The 24,461-nt window shown below is 35.3% G+C and overlaps 2 protein-coding genes across 10 annotated transcripts in view; one reads left to right on the top strand and one right to left on the bottom strand.

Moving 5' to 3' along the window:
- Positions 1-10,795, top strand: part of LOC106067545 (uncharacterized) — a 37,520-nt gene extending 26,725 nt beyond the window's left edge. For 2 of the 3 annotated variants that reach the window (XM_056010689.1, XM_056010680.1), the window contains exons 3-4: positions 7,530-7,581; positions 8,466-10,795. In XM_056010689.1, coding sequence (XP_055866664.1) covers positions 7,530-7,581; positions 8,466-10,178 — 1,765 coding nt within the window. In that variant the 3' untranslated portion in view covers positions 10,179-10,795. Of the gene's footprint in view, positions 1-7,219; positions 7,316-7,529; positions 7,582-8,465 lie in introns of those variants that run through there. The other variant, XM_056010696.1, reaches the window with a different exon arrangement.
- Positions 10,796-11,822: 1,027 nt separating this feature from the next.
- Positions 11,823-24,461, bottom strand: part of LOC106067555 (serine/arginine repetitive matrix protein 2-like) — a 55,343-nt gene continuing 42,704 nt past the window's right edge. For 6 of the 7 annotated variants that reach the window (XM_056010662.1, XM_056010645.1, XM_056010655.1 and 3 more), the window contains exons 9-17: positions 23,864-23,994; positions 23,123-23,254; positions 21,643-21,805; positions 20,174-20,219; positions 19,977-20,038; positions 16,763-18,093; positions 13,901-13,966; positions 13,373-13,489; positions 11,823-13,037 (exon numbers count right to left, since the gene is read on the bottom strand). In XM_056010662.1, coding sequence (XP_055866637.1) covers positions 12,876-13,037; positions 13,373-13,489; positions 13,901-13,966; positions 16,763-18,093; positions 19,977-20,038; positions 20,174-20,219; positions 21,643-21,805; positions 23,123-23,254; positions 23,864-23,994 — 2,210 coding nt within the window. In that variant the 3' untranslated portion in view covers positions 11,823-12,875. Of the gene's footprint in view, positions 13,038-13,372; positions 13,490-13,900; positions 13,967-16,762; positions 18,096-19,976; positions 20,039-20,173; positions 20,220-21,642; positions 21,806-23,122; positions 23,255-23,863; positions 23,995-24,461 lie in introns of all 7 variants that reach the window. The other variant, XM_056010639.1, reaches the window with a different exon arrangement.

Here is a 24,461-nt window from a genome sequence, read left to right as displayed (position 1 = left end):
AATCAAACTTATTGGATGAATCTTGACAAGTATCATCCTACATTGTACTATAGCACATTTATTGTGGTTATCTTACTTATATCCTTTGTTATTGAGTTGTATACGTACTTTAAGTTTTATACATAATTGTCTTAAATGCCTTATTGGGATTGATACCAATGCCTACATCTGAATGATTGCAAGGCATATGGGAATCCCTACTCAATGCCTTTAGAAGGTTCCTAATTGTCTGTCTTATCCCCAGCCTGGTTGCTACCCCTGGTTGCTACCCCTGGTTGCTACCCCTGATTGCTACCCCTGATTGCTACCCCTGGTCACTACACACGATTGCTACAACTACCAGATCTCCATAGAAAGCTGTAACCGAGGCAGACCACACCAGATACACCCCCCCCCCAATTACATACCTGTTAGCAAGAAGGCATTGCCTACTGTCCTTGGCCCTAACATATTGCCCAGTGTCCACAGTGCCCTATACTGCCCAGTATCATCTGCCCAATACCCGGCCCAAACTGTCCACTGCCCAATAGTTATTGCCTAATGCCGACAGATTAGAGCAACCTTCGCAGCAGAAGATAAACTGGTGTTGAGTCAGCACGGCTCTCTACGAGCTAGAGATCACAGCTGAGAGATCGTCCCACTACAACTTAGTCTGCAGCACCAACCATCTCTATTGCTAAACAGGCAGCGGCCTCACCCTAGAGCCAGCTTGCCTACAGCATAGAGAATATCCCGAGCCGACGTCCTAAGACAGAGCCGGATGACTCATCCTTCTGAGTGCCAGTCCTACGACCGCCAGAAGACGACCCAGGAGCTAGCAGCTAAGAAAAATAAGTAGCAGACATAGGAACATTCTTCTCTTCCAATCACTCAATAATTAGCAATCCATGATGAGCAGTTATTTTAGATATTAGCACCTTTACTTCTTTTATTTTCTTAATTATAATTTTATTTGATCACTTTCCTTTGTAAACTTTCATTCATTAAATTATTCTTATTTATGAACTTATAATATTGGTCTGTTCTTACTGTTAGTTGCGGTGTGCCTGTACAAAATCTTATATGTGAGCGGGATAAAATTAATAAAATTTCCCCTAGACATAAATAAACAAGCCCAATAATAACTAATTAACATCTCGTCACATATATATATATATATATAAATTTTTTTTTACATATTTGTTTTTATATAGCTCATCCTCAGTGCGCTACGGTCCAATCTCTTTTGTGGACCAATGGGAGAGGGAGGGGGGGGGAAGGAGAAAGTTTATGTGCTGCCTTTAGGCGCTCATTAATTAAGCACAACTCGAGTCGGGAACCCGAGCGCCCTTGTTAGGTGACCAAGCCGTAGCCAAGCTATTTTGGCCTCTCTCGACTGGAGATCTTTTTATGACGACATTTCCTGAAATGTTCTTCGCCCTTGCTTTCTGTACACACAATGACCACTAGCGGGACACTGTGACTTAGTTATCTCTTTGCAAGTGAGTTATAATTACATTTTTTATTTTTATTTTTTTTAGCAGTTCTATGAGACAAGATAAGGCGAATGCCATTTGAACATACACATTTGTTTACGTGAAAAAAAAAAAGCCCACCTGATTGTGTTCAGTCGACTAAACCCTTTCCAGATTCTAGTTTCCTTCATTGTGCTCAATCGACTAAACCCTTTCTAGATTCTGATTCAATCAATGTGCCTTACATATGGACTGCATTTATGTAAATATATTTGTACTAACAGTAGTGTCATGTTGTAAATTTAATTTTTAAGTAATTTGACTCAATCTTTTCTTTTTAATACCGTATTTCATATGTCCACAACCACGAGTTCGTCTTAAGTGCAGATTTGTGTTTGAAACTTCAGCTAAAAATCACTAATGTACCCATTTATGTTTTTGTTGACTTCCAAATATTATTCTCAGCTGGATTTCCCTGCCCTTGGTTTGAACCGTTGCTGAGGTGAGGGATATGACGTCATCATTTTTGTTTCTGAAAAAAAAAAAGGTCTGAAAGTTTACAGTCTGACGTGGAAGACTTGAGTTAAATAATAATAATAATAATAATTATAATAATAATAATCTTTATTATCCGTAGGGAAATTTGTCTTACAATTTGTGCATTACACCAAACAAAAAACATTATAACTATATGAAACCAAAGTGTACATTCACACCAGACTCACTCATAATTTACATGTGACAAAGTTTATACCAGCTTGTTCTTATTTAATGATTTGATCAACAGATGTAAATACATGTATTGAGCTTGGAATGTAATAAGTACATTTAAACTGTTCATGTCAATAACGGGACTGGCAAAAAACATCTTAAGAATAATAGTCTAAATTAAGATGTGTTCTACAACTATTATTGCGAAAAACAATAACAACAAACAAGCAAAATATAAAAAATAATCTTTAAATAATAAAAACAACACTTTCATAAGGGAAAGTAAAATAAATATCACTGCCATTTATCTAAGTACTGCAGGTTTAAGCTCCCTTTTTTATATAAATAAAAAAAAATTACTTAATTAGGCTACCTCAATTTGTTAAGTAATTGTTTAATTTTAAAAATGATTTATATATTGTCATCCGTAATTCCACTAAACTATAAGTTGAATAGAGAATGGGAAGTGGGAGAAATAGCGTGTAAACATATCTCAATAGTAAAAAAGAAAAAAAAATGATGAAAATGTCATCTGTTTCTGTGGCCCACGGTTAACGAGGGTGTCATGAGGCCAGCACAGCGACCAACCGCCTTTACTTTTCCCATATTTCAATAAGTAGCATTTTTTCCCTTTTTTATTACAAACAAAATAATTAATTACCCATAATTAATTAACTAATTGCTTAATTTTTTTATTAGCGGCCCCCGATAGAGGAAAAGACGCTATTAGTTTTGTGTGAAATGTCTGTCCGTCTGTCCCGTTTAGATCTCGTAAACTAGAAAAGATAGTGAAGTCCGAAATCATAATATTTTAGCCCATTCAAAGTTCCGATGCAACGGCTACTTTTTTTCTTTTCTAAAAGTGAAGGTGGGTTAATAAAAGCTTTGTAAAAGTATTCTACACTAATACAGCTCTTACAGACAAAAAAAAATCGGTGTAGGCTATTAGTATGAACATATATAATGTTTCTGTAGTAAATTTTGAAGTATACTAATGCAGCCTATAGTAAGTACAGCAGCACTCGACAATACTAAGTAGGACTTTGTTCTAGCTCTCTCTGTCTTCCTCACTGTCTTTCTTTCTTTCTCTCTTTCTCTTTCTGCACACACGTTACTAAATGGATATAATAGCCTTATCTCTGTAAATACACATGCTTGAAAGATATCGCCTTGCCTCATTCGTGAATGAATAGACGGATTTAATCATCTTAATCACATTAATCATTGATTCCTATCTCTCTCTCACCTTTCGCCCCTTTGTGTCTGACAGAAGAAAAAAAGCAAGCACAAACAACTAAAAATTTATTTCCCTTGGCATGCCCCAATTGTCTCCCCTTTCCTTTTCCAAAAGTATATCAATATTCACTTTAAAGTCTTTGTTATGAGAAAAGAGGTGGCGTTCCCTTCTTCCAACTCTCTCCTTTTTTAAAACCATTGTCTCAATAGAACACAGTGACGTCGCGAATGGTTTGATTGACAGATAATACTCACTGAAAGAATAGAAGATAAAGAAAAGGTGTGAACTCATCCAGAACGATAACTCTTGCCTTATCGTATATGAATGCTGCATTGTGGATCTTTACTTTGTCAAGCTATCATGGGAGGTAATTCGTAAATTGAAAAACCTTGGGGGGGGGGGGGCGACTAAAAAATGGATGTTTGTGTAGAAATATAAATCCCAAATGATATAATAATGAAAAATGTCATAACCTCTAAGCGTGTTTGACAAGTAGAAACCACGATAGCTAACCGGAGAGATACATACAAAGATACAACGATTGATATACATGTCATGATGTCATACATAGGCCTAGATACATGTGTAAATATAACCACACAGTGCATCTACCCTGTACCCTTACACCCCGTAAAGGATAAAGATATACAATCTCTGACTAAAAACTAAAACTTTTATGGCCATATCACTAGGTCCTTGATCTTGTGGAGGGAGTCAGACCCAAGGACCGCCCATGACTAACCTATCGAGATGTATGCAAGCGAAACACGAGAACCACAGACATCAACGAAAGTATGTGGGAGGAAATACCCCGAAACCGGAGTGCATGGAGACAGACTGTACGTGCTGGTACGATCCTCGCTGAGAGCAAAAGAAATGAAGCGGCCTTAGTCAGGAGAAAGAAAGAAAAAAAGCTGCCCTATCAGATAGCCCTAAAACAAATACATACACAATTACACATGCACCAACCAATGCAAAATCTGCCGCTCCTGAATAGGCTTAATTAGCCACACCAAATTCTGCCCCGTCTCAAGAGGAAACCAAAACCAGTGACTCATCTGGGCTCATCCATTGTCTTCCGAGACAGAAGGAGCCATAAATACAATCCAACACATTTCTATTTAATGAGGTGTTGCATCGAATTTGATTTTTTTTTTCTTTCAAGGGCCCCTGTGTCCCAACTAGTCATAGGCTCGGGCGCCCCATGGCTTATATGCCACTGGTTCTAGGCGTATATTAAGAACTATCAGGCCCAGACAATGCTGCTCAGTCTCAACGTGGTGCTCCGGTGGGAGCAGTCGTTAGGGCAGACGATTAGGCCAATAGGGTAGCAAACAAGAACCTCCGTTGGGATGCCTAAGGACCGAGTCCATTGCAAACATGTCACTATCCACAGTCCGTTTCTCATGGGGCCGCTTTTTATGGCGGACACCTGCTCCGCTGATTTAGCACAGAAAGGGAGTAGGGGTGAGCTTCCCCTATGACCTCGCTTCTGATCCGAGCGTTTTAGTAAACGAGCCATCGGTAATAAGGTTCTAAATTTACATCTGCTTGGATTTCTCTCAGACAGAGGTTTATTCAGACAGGCAGTTGGAGCAAACTTCGTATGCGATATTCCCAGAGTTCCTAGAGTCTTAAGACTCAGCTCTTAGGACAATTTTGAAGAAATAAGAGGTTAAACTTTTATATTCTTTCGTCCAGCCCAAGTGGGAGAATCAGTGATGAGGGAATGAATGAATCAGAGAGAGAGACGTTGATGATGCTAATGACTTCTGTTCAGCTTCATTTGTTGCTTCTTTTAATAGATGTATACATTTTCATGTGTATATATATATATATATATATATATATATATATATATATAAAGGCCCTATCATGGGCTTAGCCAGGGGTTGGGGTTCACCCCCCCCCCCGAACTGAACCCCCCCCCCCCCCCCTGTGGCAATGGTGGGGTGACTACAGTTTTTTTTTTTTTTTACTAACACAAGGAAGAACCTATTCTAGGGTACAATAAACTTTCGAAAGAATGAAGGGTCAGAGTGTAACAAAGATTAATTATGTACACACACACACTCATATATATATATATGGCTGGGGAACCCCACCTCAAGACTCTCCCAGAAAAATAATCCTGGCTACGCCTATGGGCCCTATACATACATTCAAAGAAAGAAACAAATTAATATGTCACAACACATTAACCAATTTGATAATTTGTTGGTAAGCTCAAATTTTTGCAGTATTCTTACCATAGGTCTCTCAGTGAAAAGATTTTCTGCCTTCCCCACTTTATAACAGTAATAACTGCCTAATTCACTTTTAATAAGGCTATGTGATACAATGACAGAGCCTGATATCGATACCAAACAGATCTTTGCTTAAACTTTTCAGACAGGGTATAATAGTGTAAGAAACATTGCTCATTCAACGGGGCCAAATGAAATATATTCTTTGGGATTGTAAGGTTATAGGTTTTATGGCCATGGCGGACAGTAGGCCTAATAAAATCCTCAGCTTAGAACTGAGAGCCGCATTTATGGCCCTTCAAAACGTCCGATCAGAAGCCGGGGTGAAATTGAAAGCTCAGGCTGTCAGTGGTGTCAGTGACTCAAGCCATTCATAAACCAGCAACCGTGACCTACTGGTCGACTCTTTAAAGTGACGGCCCTTTTTTCACCTCTTCCCTCGTCCCCCTTATCTACTGTGTAAGTAACGGGAATGTCTTCAAGAGTTCATGGCTAGAACTCAACAATGGACGTGTTCCGGGTGCGATATTTATCCCCAATCATCTAGTCCATGGCTGACACATAATTGAAATGTGACCTGAATCGCCACCACATTTCTTGTGGTTAGAACATTTGGAAAAAAGTATGACGCAAACTTTTTTTTTTAGGATTAAACGGATGACCTATGTCATCATAAGAATCCTAAACATAATCATTGATTCGCTGGCTAGATTTCTACTTTTGGACAAACTTTTTATCTTGTTTTTCGTTTTGAAAATAAAATTTTTTAAAGTAAAAATGTCCAATGTAGGTCGTCAACTATACAAAGTACTGCTATATAGTAGGAGGGCACGGCAAATATTGCCATTTAGGACGAAATTTATAATCTACAGATCTATCTATCTATCTATCTATCTATCTATCTATCTATCTATCTATCTATCTATCTATCTATCTATCTATCTATTGGAGGCTAGAATAAAAAGTTTTAGGAAAAAAAAAATCGGTTACCATGACAATGAACCCCGTCTTAATCTAAATATGTCAAAAGCTGCGCCAACTAAATTAATAATTTGATTTGTGTATGAATGGACATGACAAACGAACACCCACTACACGAAAGTAGGCTTATCAAACAGGTCTGTGACAAAGGGCGCAGTTCACCTTACTATAGAAACTTAACGACCCAAAAAGAACAGTCATTATGTAACCACCATACAGCCGTCTGCTTAGGTTCAAATGTGAACACTTCACCTAGGACAGGTGAAACTACAGCTCCCTTTACTCTCTTGCTTTCCTGTTACAAAGATACACCTCAAACACTTTCAAATTTTTACATACATTGAACACAATATTTGTTTTCTCTCCTTAAAACGTTTATGGTTTCTTTTTTTTAAACTCCCATTAAAACAGTCAAAGAAACACGACAAGTGTAATTTGTCGTAAGACTTTCTTTTGATTCTGATTTTTAGAGAGAAAAAAAAAGAAATAAAAGGTGCTATGTCACAACTTTGTGTTGGGTTCAAAGAAACACGCGAATCTTGTCCCTTTAGATTGAGCTTCCGTTCTAGTGAAATAGACGCTAGTAGCTGCGCTCCTCAATATGAGGAATAGAGTTATGAATGTGGCAATGCCATGTTTTTAAGAGAGAAGAAAACCTTATAGATCTTTAGATTGGAGTGATTTAGGTGAAACCTGATATACATAGAGCAGCCTATAATAAAAAAAATAATAAAGGCAGGAGTTATTGCATTTACTAAATATTAATAAAGTTTATTTAAAGTTGCAATATCAATGCATTAGTCTAAAAATCGAGTGTAATGTAAACTTCGGTTATTGATCTTGATCTAGTTCCTAGCAAAACGCTTGTTACAGTTTTTGTTCTTCTATTGTGTCTTTCAGTTCAGTGTTTTCTATGTACCAAGACCCGCAGATTGCTGGGGACAAAATTGAAGTAAGTATAGGCCTACACTGTACGTTACCATTTGTTTGTTTTTTTTATTCAGAATTTATATCTGCCCTAATTCAATCGTCAAATCGATTTACACCTAGGCCAAAGCTTTAAACAATTTAGATTCAATTTGTTTCAAAGATTTTTAATTATTTTTATTTTGTTTTACCACTGGGGTTGGGACAGTAAGTTCATTGGCACAAAAGCTGTACAAATATTTGCTGACTAAGACTACTAGCACCCACTGCAATGTTCAATGAAACTAACGTAAATGTTCAACATATCACAACGGTTAATATTAATTTTACTTTTTCTAACACTATTGTCTCTTGCTTCAGTGTTGATACGATTCTCTAATTTATTGGCCTCCTTCAGTCGTAGAACGACTATGGTTCATCTCGAACAAGCGAGATGAAAGCCTGGGCATTGTTTATGGTCGGAACGATGTCGCCCACACAGCAGTTCCCCCCTCTCCGCGCAGCTGATGTGGCCAAAGAAACGGAATATCCGATACAGTTTGGGATCAGTAGCGCCGCAGGCTCTGCCAGGCTGTAGCACGATGTGCCGCAATCTGCCTGAGGGTCACCAGCTCCTGATTTTTTCCTCAGGGTTGTCTCCCGAAGCCTTTCCCGTGTTTGGGTAAGGCAAGGCATGGGTAGCCAACCAAGGCTAACGAGCCCCTCCTGCCTGAAACTTACTGGTTTATGCGCCAGTTGCTCGCCTTTGCCCCTTCTAAAAAAATATACCCGGGTTTAAAGTAAAAAAAAAACGTTTGTTTGTTTTTTTATTTTAAACCCGGGTATATTTTTTTAGAAGGGGCAAACAAAAAATAATAATAATATCGAATTTAAAGAATTTCCGTGAAAATGTTTTGATTTATTTTTCAGATGAGACTCATGGTACTTGATGAGAGCGAGAGAAGCCAACTCATGCATAAGTTAGTCAGTCTCTTCCAGCAGAAGGTTCATCTATGTTTTGATGACTATAAACCAGATCTGACCTTGACCTACTTGAAAATAATCACCTCACTTTCTGCATTAAAGCCGAAATTGAAAGCTCGACACTTGTCTAGTGAAACCAAACCATTGGTGGATCCTTTCGCTGAGCTGGACGTGGAAGAGGCACTGCAGAGAGAGCTTCCCAGATTTACAATATCTCGTCTGCGTGGAACAGTTCAGCAGCTACTGCGTCATGCATCGTTACGCCAAGATGGAAGCCTTTATTTTGCAGGAAGCTCGGAAGCTAGCATGGCTAGCAAAAGTGTGGAGTATTTCTCTTGGTTTTTCGAATTCATGGATTATCTGAATGAATTGTTCGTGAACTTTGAGGAGAAGATTTTCACGCCACTTTGCAAATACTTTTTAGACAGCGAGTGGCATGGTGGAAACAAAAGATCCAATACAATGTCTTCGGCGTTCTCGAAATTGAGTCAGTTCTCCGGAAGTGACAACCAAGGCGTGGTTGAAGGAGAGCACGAGAATGACGAAGAGGATGACAGCCTCGCACAAATGAGGCGTCAGAGGGCTCAGGCAAAGGCAGCACTGCTGCAGCTAAGTAAAGAATACAGAGAGATTAAATCTCTCTATGATACCTCGGAAATAGATAAAGTGGCACATAGGCTGCACTGTGTTAAAGATCAGCTGGACCTTCTGCTGCAGGAAGAGGATGAAGTCGACCCTGATCTGTACAGCGAGGAAAGTAAGAGAATGGTGGAGCATCTTGAAATGGATTTCACAACAGAAAACTTGATGAGACTTGTGCCAGACATTCTGGTCAAGCTCCGTAAAGCGGCCTGGCTCGCCAGAAAGTGGTTGGAGCTCGATGATAGAAGGACCAAAGACGTCACAGCAAAAATGGCTAAGCTGGCAGACATTGAAGACAGATTAATGAAGAGGTTAGATATGCTGAAAAGCGACATTTCCATGGGTGAAAGAAAGCTGGAGAAGGAGACGAATGAACTGAATCAATTAATGGAAAAAGAGAACCGCTCTGAAATGCTCAAGTTTAAGACGTACAACTTGGACGCTCACATTGAGAAGCTCCAAAAGAAAATTCAGAATTTAAACAAAGAACGAGAGCAGTTTGCATCTCAGTTGTCTGAGATCGTCAAGACAAAAAACCTGCAAGAGTTTCACAAACTGAAATACAGATTTGAAGCCAACAAACTTAAACGTTTTGTGACGGAAAGGAAACTCGCGACGGCAAGTTATCAAAAACAGATTTTGTCTGACGACATTAACCTTGAGCTTTACGTTCGACCCAGCGTGATTCACCGCAGCAACAGACTTCAAGATGACTGCGAAAAGTTGGAGAAACAACTTCGCGAACAAAGGGAAGAGCTTGTCAGCATCAAGCACGCCCTGATTCCGGTCCAGGAGGACAAAGCGATGATCATGAACAAACTAAACAGGCAGCGCCTAGCTCACCCAGCATGGGACAACGCTTCTCAGAACAGGTCAGGGACCACGGCCTTGCAGCCTGGACACGCTTTGTACATAAGAAGTCTTCCAAATGGGAGGGTCAGTCCCGGCTATCACCAAACTTTACTTCGCAGACTTTCAGTTGGAGATAATCGCCTAGTTAGCCCTCCAGCATGGTGATCATTACATCAAGCTGAACCTTAGTGGTGTTTTATATGTATCTAAACCAAAAGAAAACAGTATATATTTGTTCTTTCTAAGTTTATTGGTCACATGACGATATCATCAAATCACGATTATATCCGATCAAATCTTTTAAGAACGCTAAACTAGTAACTGATGTGTACATTGGACATATGACCAACGATATCATAACTATTAAATAACATAGACTTCTTTAAATCTAAATTTAATACATTTCATGTATTAGTTGAATAACTTTATGAAAAGGAGCAGTCTCTATTCCTCACTTCAAACGCTATCTCATTTGTGGATAACAAACAATTTTTTTTTGGAAATATCTAATGCAAAAGGGATATGTAGCTCAATATAGCAGTGTACCCATGATTCTCTGCCCTAGTACTATGTGATATGGGTAACAAATGTATACAAATAATATTGCTTTGTAAAACGTATATTATATAATGGATTTTAAAAAATGTTTCTACTGTGATATAATTTATGACAATATTTGTAAAATTCTATGAATGTTTTATTTTCTAAACACTATATTGAACAATTGTTTCTTAGTTCACTGTAACACAAGATATCTTCTAGAATTACATGGACATGTTTGATTTATTTTGTTTGAATTTTTCTTTCTTCATTTGGAACCGGTTAGACGATGTGGCATAAGACATAAGCTTTAGGCTAATAGCTTGTTGTTTTTTTTCTCCCTAAATGTCTTCCAATAATTTAAAAATTAATCACATACCTAGCGAGATGTTGAAACTAGTTTTAATGCTTATGACTGGTAAAAGGCTTCTGCTGCTGCAGAGCAGACCTACTGAAACAATGTTGGCTGTAGACTACAAGCTATACACCAAAATACACATCCCTATAATTGGACAACCAACAAGAAACTTGCTAACAAGCCATTCAGAGGCACAGTGGCTGAGTGGTAAAATGCTTGGCTTCCAAACCCAGGGTCCTAGATTCAAATCCTAGGATAATGTGTACCTGACATTAGTTGGGGAAATGTTCATGTCATCCAAGTATTCTATTCCATCTGAGTGGTGTAGATTTCCTCTTACAAATCTAAACATTGGTTGTCTCATTTCTAATTAATATGAAAAATAAGTCATGACTCTGTTTTACACCTTCTTTGTAGGTATTACATTATATATTGAGCTTCGGAATCACTGCAAGCAAATCATTTATTTCCCTTGCAAAGTTTGACATCTTTGTGCTGGACAATGCATACATAGGCAAATACACACACACACACAATGCAATGTTACCGTCTAAAAGAGATTATGAGATTTAAGGCATCACTATTTAAGAAAGAAAAAATGAAGTGCTTGGCTTTCAAACTGGGTTCGATTATTGAGATTTGTACTTTCGTGATCTTTAGGACGCCTCTGAGTCCATCCAACTTTAATGGGCACCTGACATTAGTTCAGGAAAAGTAAAGGCTGTTGGTCGTGCTGGCCAAATGACACCCTCATTAACCCTAGGCCACAGAAACGAATGACCGTTACATCATTTGCCCTATAGATTGCAAGGTCTGAAAGCAGAACTTTACTCTTTTATATGAGAGAGAAGATTCCATAGCCTAGTTTAGTTTATATGTATAGTACAGTAAAAAATCAGAAATTCGTAAACAACTGCTCAATACTTTATTACTGAAATGAATAGAAAGTTGAACTTTTTTAAAAATATTGTTGGCTGGGTACTTTACACATTTTAGTTTTTACTTTTAAATCTAGACTTATACATTGGTAAAAGAACAATTTTAGATTACAGTAGTTGATAAACTATTAAACAAACAAACAAATATAAACATCAAATGCTAAATGATACAATGTAACATCACTTGTACAATGAAGGCTAAACACAAACTTTTGAAACTCATTTCTAGCCAATTATCATAACATAACAGATAGACTGTGCCATCAGCTACCTTAGTAAGTAAGATCTAGTATAGCCAGACTGAATTTTCACCCTACCATCCTCAAACTGTTTAGGCACACTCCTCCTGTGCCCCTCTGTTATCTAGAATGACAAGTATCTTTTACAATGCACACTGAAATCAAGGAGACCTTAGAGGCCATTTGTGTATAGAATAATGGCTAACAAAACATATTCATGGGTCTGGTCACTTGGTGTAAAAGTTTTAGGTTGGCAGTACTGCATATATTTTGTAAAAAAATGAATGTATAAACATTGCCTTAAAACACTACAGGACATATGTCTGGGCATAGTATGGTGAAATTGGACTAATTGCACTGACCTATTTTAAAAATCTTATGCTGTTGCACAAGAACAACAACAACAAAAAACACACACACACCAAAAGTTGGTTGTATTTTTTTGTTGTTGAGATTTTGTGGTTTTGAGAAATGACATAAAGTAATAAAACAAATGATTGCTTACAAACTTTCAAAACATTTCCTTTTCAATGAGTGAAATGTTAAAAACAAACAACAATTAGTACAATGTCATTCATCAAATAGTCATTGAGTTCCACAATGAAAAGTAATCCTCAACATTTTCATTTATTGAACATATATGAAAAATATATTTAACTAAAAGAAATTAAGTTAATGTGTTGTTTTTTTATCAAGTTTTTCTCAATAAAATGCACATGAAGTACTGAGACAATAGTGATGTGAAAATGACATTTACATAATCCAATATTGAGAGTATTCATACAAGTCATGAGGAACTATCACTACTCTCTCCAAAGTCAGATGGCAGTGTATTTGGCTTTGAGGTCCCCCTGTTACCTGACAATGAAAAGGCCACTTTATCTCTTGGCTTAGGCTGGTGAGTTGATGAAGTGGGCAGACGTGAAGCTGTTCTGGATTGGCCTGATGACTGACATGTAAAAATGTAAAATAAGTTTAACTGCATATTCTCTATAGAATCTTTTAACCTAAATGATTACAATGTTGACTCACGGCTATTAAGAATCATGGATAATCTAAAGGATAAATGTTTTTATTGTGACATGCCAAAATTTGAAATATTTTTGCTAAAAAAATATCACCAATAGTAGAATTGAAACCTATCTTGAATAAAATAAATTAAACAGGTCAAAAATAACTAACAGATTTTTTTTTTCTCTCTTAACTTTAGTGCACAATATTTATAACTGATTTTATTTTTTAAGTATAGAAAATGATAATAAATGAATGTATAACTCAGCTTACACTTGAACTCTCTGGTTTGCTTTTACTAGACATTAACACATTTTGGATGGCAGCATTAGACAAAAGCTTCTGTAGGGCTGAAGCACCATGTTCCATATCACTTGCCCAGGAGCTTGACTAAAAAAGAATTAGACACCATTTAATATATACAATGAATATAAGAAGGACCAATCTTAAATAATTACATATGAAATAGAGAATCTATACATAAAAACCTGCATATTACAAGCTTAGAAGAAACATTCCTCCATGCTCCACTTATCTTAGTTAGTTAACAGATTACAAACTATCTTACAATTTAGAATTTCACATCATCTTTTAGTTGCACTAAAACATTCTGCACTACTCAGACTTTTTAAAAGTTTTTTTCTTTCTGTCTTTTAGTCTTGTCTGAAATTCACCCTTCACTCAAAATGAGTGTTTATATAAATATAGTGCAGAGTCAGGTCAAAAAGACCCTCTATTCCAATGATTTAGAAACATTACAAGTCTAAATGTGTAGGACAGAAAATCCAATAAGTCATTTACCATTTCTACCAAAAGCTCTGCAATTCTTTCAGCTTGCACATCTTCATTCTCTTCAGTAAAGATTTCCTAAAAGATAAGGAAATCTAGATTTAACAAAGTGATAAGCATACTAATGTCTAAATCTATCATTTTCACAGGAGACAACCAATACAAAAATAAAAGACCATTTATGTTTTAACAAAATGTCTAAAAATGTGTGTGCCTATCTATATATAAATATAACCTAGCTGATACAGAAATTCATTCCAAAATTGATATAAGGAATTTATTTTACACAAGTTGAAAAGAAGTAGTGACAGTTTTAAGATGTTTTTTTTTTTTTAATTTGTTTCATCCTCTTCTGGAATGGTCAAATCTCCCTCCCTCCTCATTTATTGCCTATTAGTTAAATACTTTGATTTGCCTCCAACAAGTAGTCCTACAAGTTACGCCCTTTCACAATTTAGCCTCACTCAGACACACTACTTTAGCAATGATTCGTCCCCATAGCGCATCTTTTATATATATGTTTCTTTGCCCTCCCATTCTTATTTCAGAGAAATATGCCCTTTCACTCCAACTTACACAAATCTACACATCTCTGTATCAGCTCTTGATTAAGATCTAGGACTAAATTTGAGAAGGGAAAAGTAAAAGTTAAGAACACTGGAAGTGTCTCTACTTTAAAACCTATATAATAAGTCCATTTTTTTTAGAATTGCATAATTGAATTTCTACACTCTTAACATGTAGCACTATATAATATCAATATGGAAAAAGATTTTCAATCTATGACTACAGTGCAAGTAAAATCAATGGGCTACTAAAAAGTAGAGTCACACTTAGCTTAAATATCTATTTATTTTCAAATCTCTTATTTTCATACTAAAAAGATATCTTTATTTAGGCTTAGATTTAGAAATGATCAGGAAACAAAAATTGTTCACAATCTGTATGGGTATAGAAAAGTATGTGTGTGTAAAGGAGAAGGAATGCCTAGCACTTAAGTTTTTAATGCAGATTTGTTCTATTCCATTAGCATCAATGTATATTTCAGAGCTAGATGTTTGGGCTGATAACTTTAGCAGTTAATGAGTTCCATGTAGGGCAGGGGTGGGTAACCTTTTTGTATCGAGGGCCGCATAAAAAAAATTTTGGGAATGGGGGTTGCATATACATATATATTTATATGTACTTACAACTTAGAAAAATATGCTAGCTAACTGTATAATGTCTTTTAATACAGATTTATACTGTATTATACATTCACTTTTCCTTTTTTCACACCCCCAATTGAGGAATTACAACAAGAGTTAGCAATTTCTGACTCCAATTTTAAGATTTTTTTTTTATTTGCTATTGCCTTTTTGATATCACAACATTTCACCACAAATGTAGTTTTACTTAATGTTAAGTATTTAACTGTTTACACTCGTGTGTAATGTTCAGGAACTGTGGAACTAGCTTACTAGTTGTTAACTTGTGTCTGCTGTGAAATTACAGTCATTCATCATCAACCTGTGATTACACTTATTTTCCAAAAAAAAGCTTGTTCACATATGTATGTGTACCCAAATAATGTTAAAGCTTAGCAGCTAAGTTTTTTTAAGTGTGGAAATAAAGCTTCTGGCTCCCATTATGCAACTGTGGAAGTACTGACTGGAACTTCTCTTTAGGTCATAATTTGCTTGGAGTTTGTCCTCTGAAGCTGAATCAGTTTCTGCGCTAAATGGTGAGCTGATGGTATTGAAAACCGGTTCTTGGTGTCTTAAAATTTGCTTTTATAAATTCTATAATTAAGGAATCCAAATAAGTCTGGTAATTTTAACCATTTCATTAGAAATATTTTCACCTTTCAACAAAGAAATATGACAAAACCTAATTTCACTTGCTTGCCTGGAGAAATTGAAAAGCCTTGTCTGAAAAGATTCAACATGCTCTTGCATTTCATATGCAAACAACCCATTGCAATAGGTGCCATGAAAAACATGAAATCTCTCTTCAACTCTTCATTAGAAATATTAGTAACAAAGTCAAAGTCCTTCAAAGAACATAGAAATTTCTTCCTTGAGATTTTATAATCTTCTCATTACCCTGCCCATGCTAAGCCAGCGGATACGTCGGAATAATTAGTTTCTAAATCTTAATTTTTTTTCTAAACTGCCTGCGGTTAAGAACCCCTTGCTCTGATGACTTTGGCCACTGTGATACATAAGACAAAATGTGGTGTTATTTCATGCAGATTTGTGCAAACTTTTCTGTTTAGAGTTTATGGTCGGGATATTCTTTGAAACTGTTTTTCTCAGTCAAAGATCAAGCTCCATCAGTTGTTTCACTTGCTATCTTGTTCCAAGCATAGCCAACACTCAACACAGTTCTTTATTGCATTAAATAAATACTGGCCTGAGATTGTATCTTAGACTGATTGTATTGAAGTACAGACAATAAAGGTAACCTTCGTTTACTTGAAACTTTTTAAAATGAGAGAGTTTCAATAATTTTTAGAGATATTTAGAATTATTTTTAATATATTAGCATTTTTATATGTATACTGTGGGCACACAGCGAACCGCATAAAACACCTCGGCGGGCCGCATGTGGCCAGCGGCCGTAATATGCCCATCCCTGATGTAGGGTAAAGAGCACTTCAAAAAGTTGAAAATAAAAGCTTGTTTAGTGAATAATTGTCAACCCTAATAAAATCAAACACATAAGTTTATTCCCTTAGTCCTGGAAAAAGTTTTTTTGATATGGTAATGTTTTTTTTTTTTTTCAGATGAATCAGCAGATTTGTAAACAAAAAAGCAGTCCAATAATGTTAAGATATAATTAGGTTTGACTTTATAAGCAAAATATTTATTTTTTTAAAAGTGAAAATCTTACTTGTAATTGCTTGGCATGTCTATTTCGTTCAAATTCTTTTCTGGCATCAAGGACATCCATCTCCCTTTTAATTTGAGAAGGTGATTCTTCACGCTTCTTACTATTTCTTAAAACTTCTGGGCTTCTTATTGGTCTTTGTCTGTTACTTGCTTCAGATTCGTAACGTGAATAGTGACTTGAACTACTGGCTCTATGACTATATTTGCCAAGAGATGGGCTTCTAGATCGTTTTGAGCGACTACTATTTGGACTCTTTGATCTTCTACTTTTGCCAGCAAGTGGACTTCTAGATCTTGAGCGTCTGCTATGGCTAACTGGTGGTGGACTCCTAGATCTTTTTCCTTGACCAACTCCTGGACTTTTGAAACTTCTTCTCTGGTTAAGAGTAGAATCATATTTCGTATCGTTAGTGTAACCTCTGTACTGATCATGTCTTCTAGATGCAGTATCAGGGCTCCTTGATCTATTTCTTGAATGGGAAGAGCTTCCATATTTTCTAGACAAATCACTTTCTGGACTCCTCTGCTTTTTTTGATGATAATCATAGCGATCTTGTGAACGTCTGTGTTTGTCAAGACTTTTTAATTTAGATGACTCCAGGTATGATTTTGAAAAAGGAAGTTCTCTGTGCTTCACTGGCTGTTTACCTCGAGAAGGAGATGGTGACTTCTCAGGTGAGGAGTATGTGCTGCTAAGCATGGCTAAACTATCTGGTGCTTTCACATTCATATTCTGCATTCTCAGAATATCATTTTCCCATTGATCAACAGTGCGGGATACACTTTTGTTTTTTTCCTCTCTATGCCTTGATTCATCCCTGCCATCTGATTTTATGGTATACTTTGAGCTTGATTCAGCGTCACTTGATTTGCTTTGCCCGTGTCCATAGTCTATGATTATAGTATCTTTCTTGGGTGGGCATCTCTTTAGAGGGTCTGGGTCCAGAGAAGTGTCAACCCTTCGAAAACGTTGGACAGGATCAGGATATGGATAACTTTTCAAAACGTAAGGATCCAATCTAGCTGCCTCAAAAGGATCTCTGAATGGTTCAGGTCTGAATCTAGTGGGATCTAAATAGGGATCATATGGTAAAGGTGGCTGTGGAAAAGGTGTCCTTGGTGGTAAATCAGTTGGCAATGCAAGAGGAGCAGAAATTAAAGTATCTATTGGTTGTCCTCTGTATGCTGCATCCTCCATTAAAGGTCTTGCAGTTGCCAAGGCACTTGGGACACTCATTAAAGGTCTTACACTGGCTGGGACACTCGGAATACTCATTAAAGGTCTTGCACCAGCTGGGACACTCGGAATACTCATTAGAGGTCTTATGTTGCCTAAAAAAAGTGAATAATAAAAAGAAATTAGCCTAAAAATTACTTTTAAATTCCCAATTAAAGGAAATGATAATTTGAAAAAAACATTTCCAACTATACTTAAATTATAAATAATAACATTTAAAAATAATACAATTAACAAAAACTATACTTTAATTGTATCTACAAAATTTGTTTTCTATTTCTCTAATGAATTCTAGATTAAAAATTGTTATTAGGAAATACTGTCTTTTGAACAAAAAAAATTAACTTAAGAGTACATAAATATTAAACTTCAAAATTTAATGCTAAATGTATAAAACATTAAAGAGTTATAGTTAGAACCAGAGAGTAAAAAAAAATATGGTACAACTGACATGTTTCAATTTAGTGTTTAAAATTAGTTAAAAACAAGGTTACGAAAGACAGTTTGTGTGGAAACACAAACTCAAAATCGGCCCCCGAAGTGGTCCACCCAGTCAGTCTTCAATATTTTCAGAAAGAACATCCGAATGAAATTATATCAAAGACAAATGAGAGATAGAATGGAGAAAGAATGTTAACAGATCTTGTGTAGTGCCCCAACGGTCCCGCAGATCAAAGGATAGGTGAAAGTGAATGTAAAGTTAGATGTGAACCTGGCCTAACTAGTTCCCATTTCAGACCTTGTGGTCTATAGGGCAGATGATGTAAATTTCATCTGTTTTTGTGGCCTACGGTTAACTAGGGTGTCATGTAGCCAGCACAACGACCAACCGCCTTTACTTTTCCCCAAGTAATGTCAGGTATCCATTAGAGCTGAGTGGACTCAGAGGTGCCCAAAGATTCCAAAGTTGAAAATCCCAGTCTTCACCAGGATTCGAACCCGCGACCCCTGGTTCGGAAGCCAAGCGCTTTACAGCTCAGCCACCGCGCCTCCCCTGGCCTAACTGAGGTCATATAATTTATCTAATTGTTTTGAAAAGGCATAATCTCTTATTCGAATCCTCAAAAAAAAAAATAAATAAATTCTGCAATATAAAAAAAAGTTCAGGAAAATGAAGTTTACAAGATTACTATTCGTTTTAAATTAGGTTAACTTATAATGCATACTAATTAGCTTTTTCTCTTTAAAAAACTGCTTGCATAACTGATTTTAAAAACTAGATTTTTCACTTTCAGAAAAAAAAAAGTAGCCATTGCATCAGAACTTTGAATGGTCTAAAATATTGTGATGTCGGATTTTCAATATCTTTTCTAGTTTACGAGATCTAAACGGGACGGACAGACAGACGGTCAGACATTTTGCACAAAACTAATAGCGTCTTTTCCCCTTTCGGGGGCCGCTAAAAACAAACTTAAGAGATGCCAAAGAACAATGCAATCACCAATAATGATACAAATTTGTAGCATAAAGAATAGCTCTGACCAGGATGTATACAAAAAATACAGCAGCAACACTGATGTCTAAAAACCTTATTCTGAGTCCTCCCCCTCTAATAAAACAAAAAACTGGTAACATTAAATGGTTATGTATTGACCAATATAATATAATATTATAAAGATGAGATTGATTAAAAATTTTTTGAAGCTTGGGCGTAATGTAGGAAATCTAGTCCCTGTACTGTTGATAGGTGGTGATTCTGAGTTAGATGTCTATGACTAGTCTTAGGTTGCCTTTATTTCATCATTTTCTCACCAAAAAAAAATTTGGTGTTCTAGTGCCGCTATTATATTTATCTAAAATTTCACTTTTGGTTACAAGATAGAAATAACTCATAATAAATGAAAAGTGATGCTACTACATTGCTTAAAGCTGTTAGGGTGAAATTATAGGATAAGCCTTATTTCAACAGTCCAATACAAAATACTAAAGAATATTAGATCTTGATATTTCTATTGCATTCCAGATAAAAATCAGTTACCTTGAGTACCTTGATTTTGAGTACCTTGATTTCCTATGTCTGGTCTACTAATTGGTATAGAACTGAAATATTGAAAACATTAATATGATGTTTATTTTGTGTTTTAAAATTTAATTAGAATGAGCTTAGACTGTAAAAATAGATACTAAAAATTTTATATGATGAGAGTTTTGTAACATTGTACTGTTATATCCTACCTTGGCGATGGTGAACGTTTTTTGTTACTTTTCGATTTGTTAAACTCTGGAAAAATATGACAAAATGTTAAAATCATGTTAAATGTTAAACAACTATATCAACAAACGAATCTAAGCTTCATTAAAAAAAAAAAAGTTTATTATTTCTGAGTTTTGAGTAAAGCTTTACCATCAACAATATTTCAACTTACATAAAATATACTTCATGTGTAAGATTTCAACTTACAACACAAACACTAAGAAATAAAGATGGCTTAAAAATTATTATGAACAATTTAGCCAGACAAAATAAAAAACAAACAAAAACTTGAAGTAACAAAGAGTTCAAGTGGTCTGAATGGGTAAGCAATGCCTATCAGAGTCAGGTTTTGATATTTTTGTTTAGCACACTGAACATTATGACAGCCCTTTTTTATTTTTCAAAAGAAGAATGTGCTACTAGTGGCCTATTTTAGCAGTCATTGTTAATATTAAGAACTATATAAAACTTCAGGTTAACAAAAAGTCATTGGAGACCTTCACGTGTGTGAGCTAGAAACTATCAATAACCACAATCTTATGTTCCTCCATAGTACATGTAAATTGAAAACTTGACTGCCTAGGATCACATTCAATGCAAAACATGTATAAATACTACAAAAAGTACTGAACATGGTTGATATAAACACTGTTAAGATTTTTGTTTACATGTGTCCTGAAAGATAAATAAACTGATTATAACTGTTGCAGATGATGTTCCCATAACACAAACTGTCTATGTAATCTTGTTTGTTTTTAAAATGTGTATAAATATGTGTATATAATGTGCATATATAGTTTTTAAAAGGAAAAAAACAAACAAACTGGTAGCAGATGTTTAAAATTTTTTTTAAAAAACTATTTTGACAGAAAATATGTTCTGGAAGCTCAAAATTGGAATTAGTGAAATCTGTCATCTCATATATTGGTCTAGTCATCTGAACACTCCAACATAATAATGAGAACGAAAAAGAAGAAGAAAGTAGCAATCCCAAACAAACTTCCTATTTCCCCTTTTTTTCCTTATGATTATTCCAGTAAATACAATGTAAGATTTTAAAATTGTGGTTAAAAAATGATAAATGCTGAAATAATTAGTCCTCCATCCAAATTAAGTTTTAATATCCCTCATTGTGGCTTCTTGGAAATACTGTACTGGTAGCCACTGAACAAAGTGATACATACGCAAGTACATTTTTTATTAGTTTTATTAAAATCTCTAACTAGCATTGAAAATAAAATATTAATGCTTTTCAAACACATAAACAACTTCAAAACAAGGTAAGCAACACATGTACAAGTTTTTCTCATCAAGAAATATAAATCAGAAGCAAGATGTCTATAACTTTTATGTCATGCCAAGCAATTACTTAAGTTTACTGTTTGTCCCTTACTATTAGGTTTCAAGTCTTAAGCAATGTGTAAGTGCTTTGATGTGTCTATGTAATTACCTTCGTTAACCCATTCTTGGAATGATATAGCCCCGGGTTTTCTACGAGCCAACATCGCTTCATGACGCTTCAATGCCAATGTTGCCTCATGCATTTCTTTGTCTTCAGGAGGTACATGTTTTTCAGCTGCACCTTCTTCAGTACCATCTGGCAGCTCAAAAATCTGAAAAACATCATTAACTATTAAGGAAAAAGATAATATGAAATAGAAACTGACCATATGGACCAAGCAAATTTATAACCAATTAATTGAAAAAGTTATTTGACAAGCACAATAGAGCAAAACATTCTAGATTTGTATATACAAGTTTAGAAAATGCAACAAGATAAACATCTATTCAACAACTATTATATCACAGCATGAGTGTTTTGGAAATGCATCTAAAATATTTGTACTAAGAGTATCCATGTACTAAAGTTATCCTATTTCATTTATTTTCTGCTTTTAATTATGCAATAAGAGTTGCCTGCCTCTTCACTAAGTCCATTAACATTATTGATTTTTGATACAATGTCGCATCACATGTGAGATTTTAGGGCCAGTTGCTATACTCAAAATTGAGTCACTCTAAATAAGTGAGATTTTAGGGCCAGTTGCTATACTCAAAATTGAGTCACTCTAAATAAGCTACTTGAATGTCTTCTGTACAGATGTGATGCTTATTATTTCACTTTTTTTAAAAATTACTAATCTCACTCATCAACAATATTCAGTTCATTCTATACAACTGTAAACATAAGGCCAAGAAAATGTATTTCAATCAAAGTATAAAACAATAATCAAACTTTTCTACACAGCAACTATCAGCAGTCTAATCAACTTTGACATCACTTGCTGGTATGGTAATACTTCAATGGCACAAAGACATAGACTTAATAAACTAATTAAAAAAGCACTGTATATCACTCAAATACAGCTACCAACTCTTGAAGAGCTTTTTCAAGAAAGATGCATTTCCAAAACACTCACGATTCTTAAAGACAACCTGCACCCATTAAACCACTGTTACATAAGATCTGAACGAAGTGGTCGTCTCCTTTCCATTAGGACTAAAACAGAAAGATTTAAAAACTCCTTTATCCCACTATCGGTCAGAGTGTTACAAGATCAGCTGTCATCATCGAGAAGTACATAGAAGTCAAACTCATAAAGCGCTGGTTGTGAATGAGTGTTTTGTGAGTGAATGTTGTTTGAATTTTTCATCCATATTGTTTTTGTAAAGTAGTTACGCTGAGGTTGTCAATTGTAGTCAAACAGAATTTCCATTTGATAGGATCAATAAAATTATCTTATCTGTAAACACATGCTCAACATTTTAAATTATCAGCCATAGATAAATGTGGGTCCTTACGGAACAACTTTCATTAAGATATTAGGTGCCATATGTTTGTGAATTACTGTAAAGACATTTATTTACAAAGAAAATAAATGTGTAACTTCTGAAGAAAAGCAGAAAAAAATTCAATGAAAAGTTCTAACCTTAATGGTTGGCACTCCACGTCCATCTTCTTTCTCAGCATCTACACTCAGCTCATCCAAGAAAGAAGAAAGCTGCGATTTTTTGCCACCAAACTTTTTCAGGTGGACATAAACAGCTGGCTTCTTTTCCTTCTGCAATTACATAATATGCCATTAGGTCACAAATTATGTTTTCATGCTAAACTATCAATCTTATTTAACTATATCTGCGTTACTTATATATTATCAAGCTAGTGATAGAATCTTTTCTATATGTCTTTAAGCTAAATACATCTAATTGTATTATGTCAAGCTAGTTATACATTATCTACTAAGTTTTATAGACTCAATAAAGTGGAAATGACAATGTAAGTAAAAATATAAATCGTACAATAAATCAAGAGTTGTGAAAACACTTCTAACTTGAAACTAAACATAATGATGTATATATATTTATATAACAATAGTAAAAAAAGAGAAGAAATAAAATAAAACAATGAACTTTATCCATGCGAGACATTAGTAGTAGTTTATATAAGAGTTCACTTAAAGTACTAGACATAAAGATGGTTCAACATTCTTACAACATGGTTATTTTATTTCCATGAGTTCTCAACTCCAAATTCAGTTGTTTTAATATTTTTGTTTTATTTGTTGTCAAAAACTACCAGATAGAAATCATCTTTGTAAACTCTTTAATAGAACTCCAGCCCAGATATTAAAATTGTTCTTTTAAGTAAATCCATGTAAAGTATGCTTTACCATGTAATGTAACCTATGCTTGACTCCAGTAACATGAGAAACTACAATATTACGATCAAATTTGACGCCACACAGGTTGCACACACAGAGAATGCCAGAAAGGCTATGGTATTCTGTGATGTAAGATAGTCCTGTACAGACAAAACAAAAACATTCTGATAATCATTCTATGAAGCACATAAAAAAACTTCACAAATATAAAACAATGACAACAAAGGCTATGTGCCGACTATTCCTGTACTTTTGTAAATACTACATTGCTTTCAACAGCTATGCATATAATCTTTCCTTTTATTAATCAACTTATTTACTATTATTATTTTTTTGTGATTTGTTTCTTCCAGACGATTAAAGTAAAAAAAACAACAAAATCCTTATGTGGTTTTTGTGTGGAGTTAATTACACTTAATTATATTATTATACTTTATTTCTTTTTTAGTTTCATTCTTGCATCACATAAATCAAGGATGTAAATTTGAGACCCATGCTTTAATTTTCCTTCACTTTTCCCCTAGGACTGTTCTGACAATATCTGTGAGTCAATGTCCTCATGTATAAGGCTGAGAACTGCAAATTTCCCTTTCACTGTGGCCTCAAA

The sequence above is a fragment of the Biomphalaria glabrata genome, chromosome 1 (genome assembly GCF_947242115.1).
Source record: "Biomphalaria glabrata chromosome 1, xgBioGlab47.1, whole genome shotgun sequence".
NCBI classification, from domain to species: Eukaryota; Metazoa; Mollusca; class Gastropoda; family Planorbidae; genus Biomphalaria; species Biomphalaria glabrata.
Note: the sequence above shows the minus strand (reverse complement) of the source record. Positions and strands in the feature narration are given on the sequence as shown.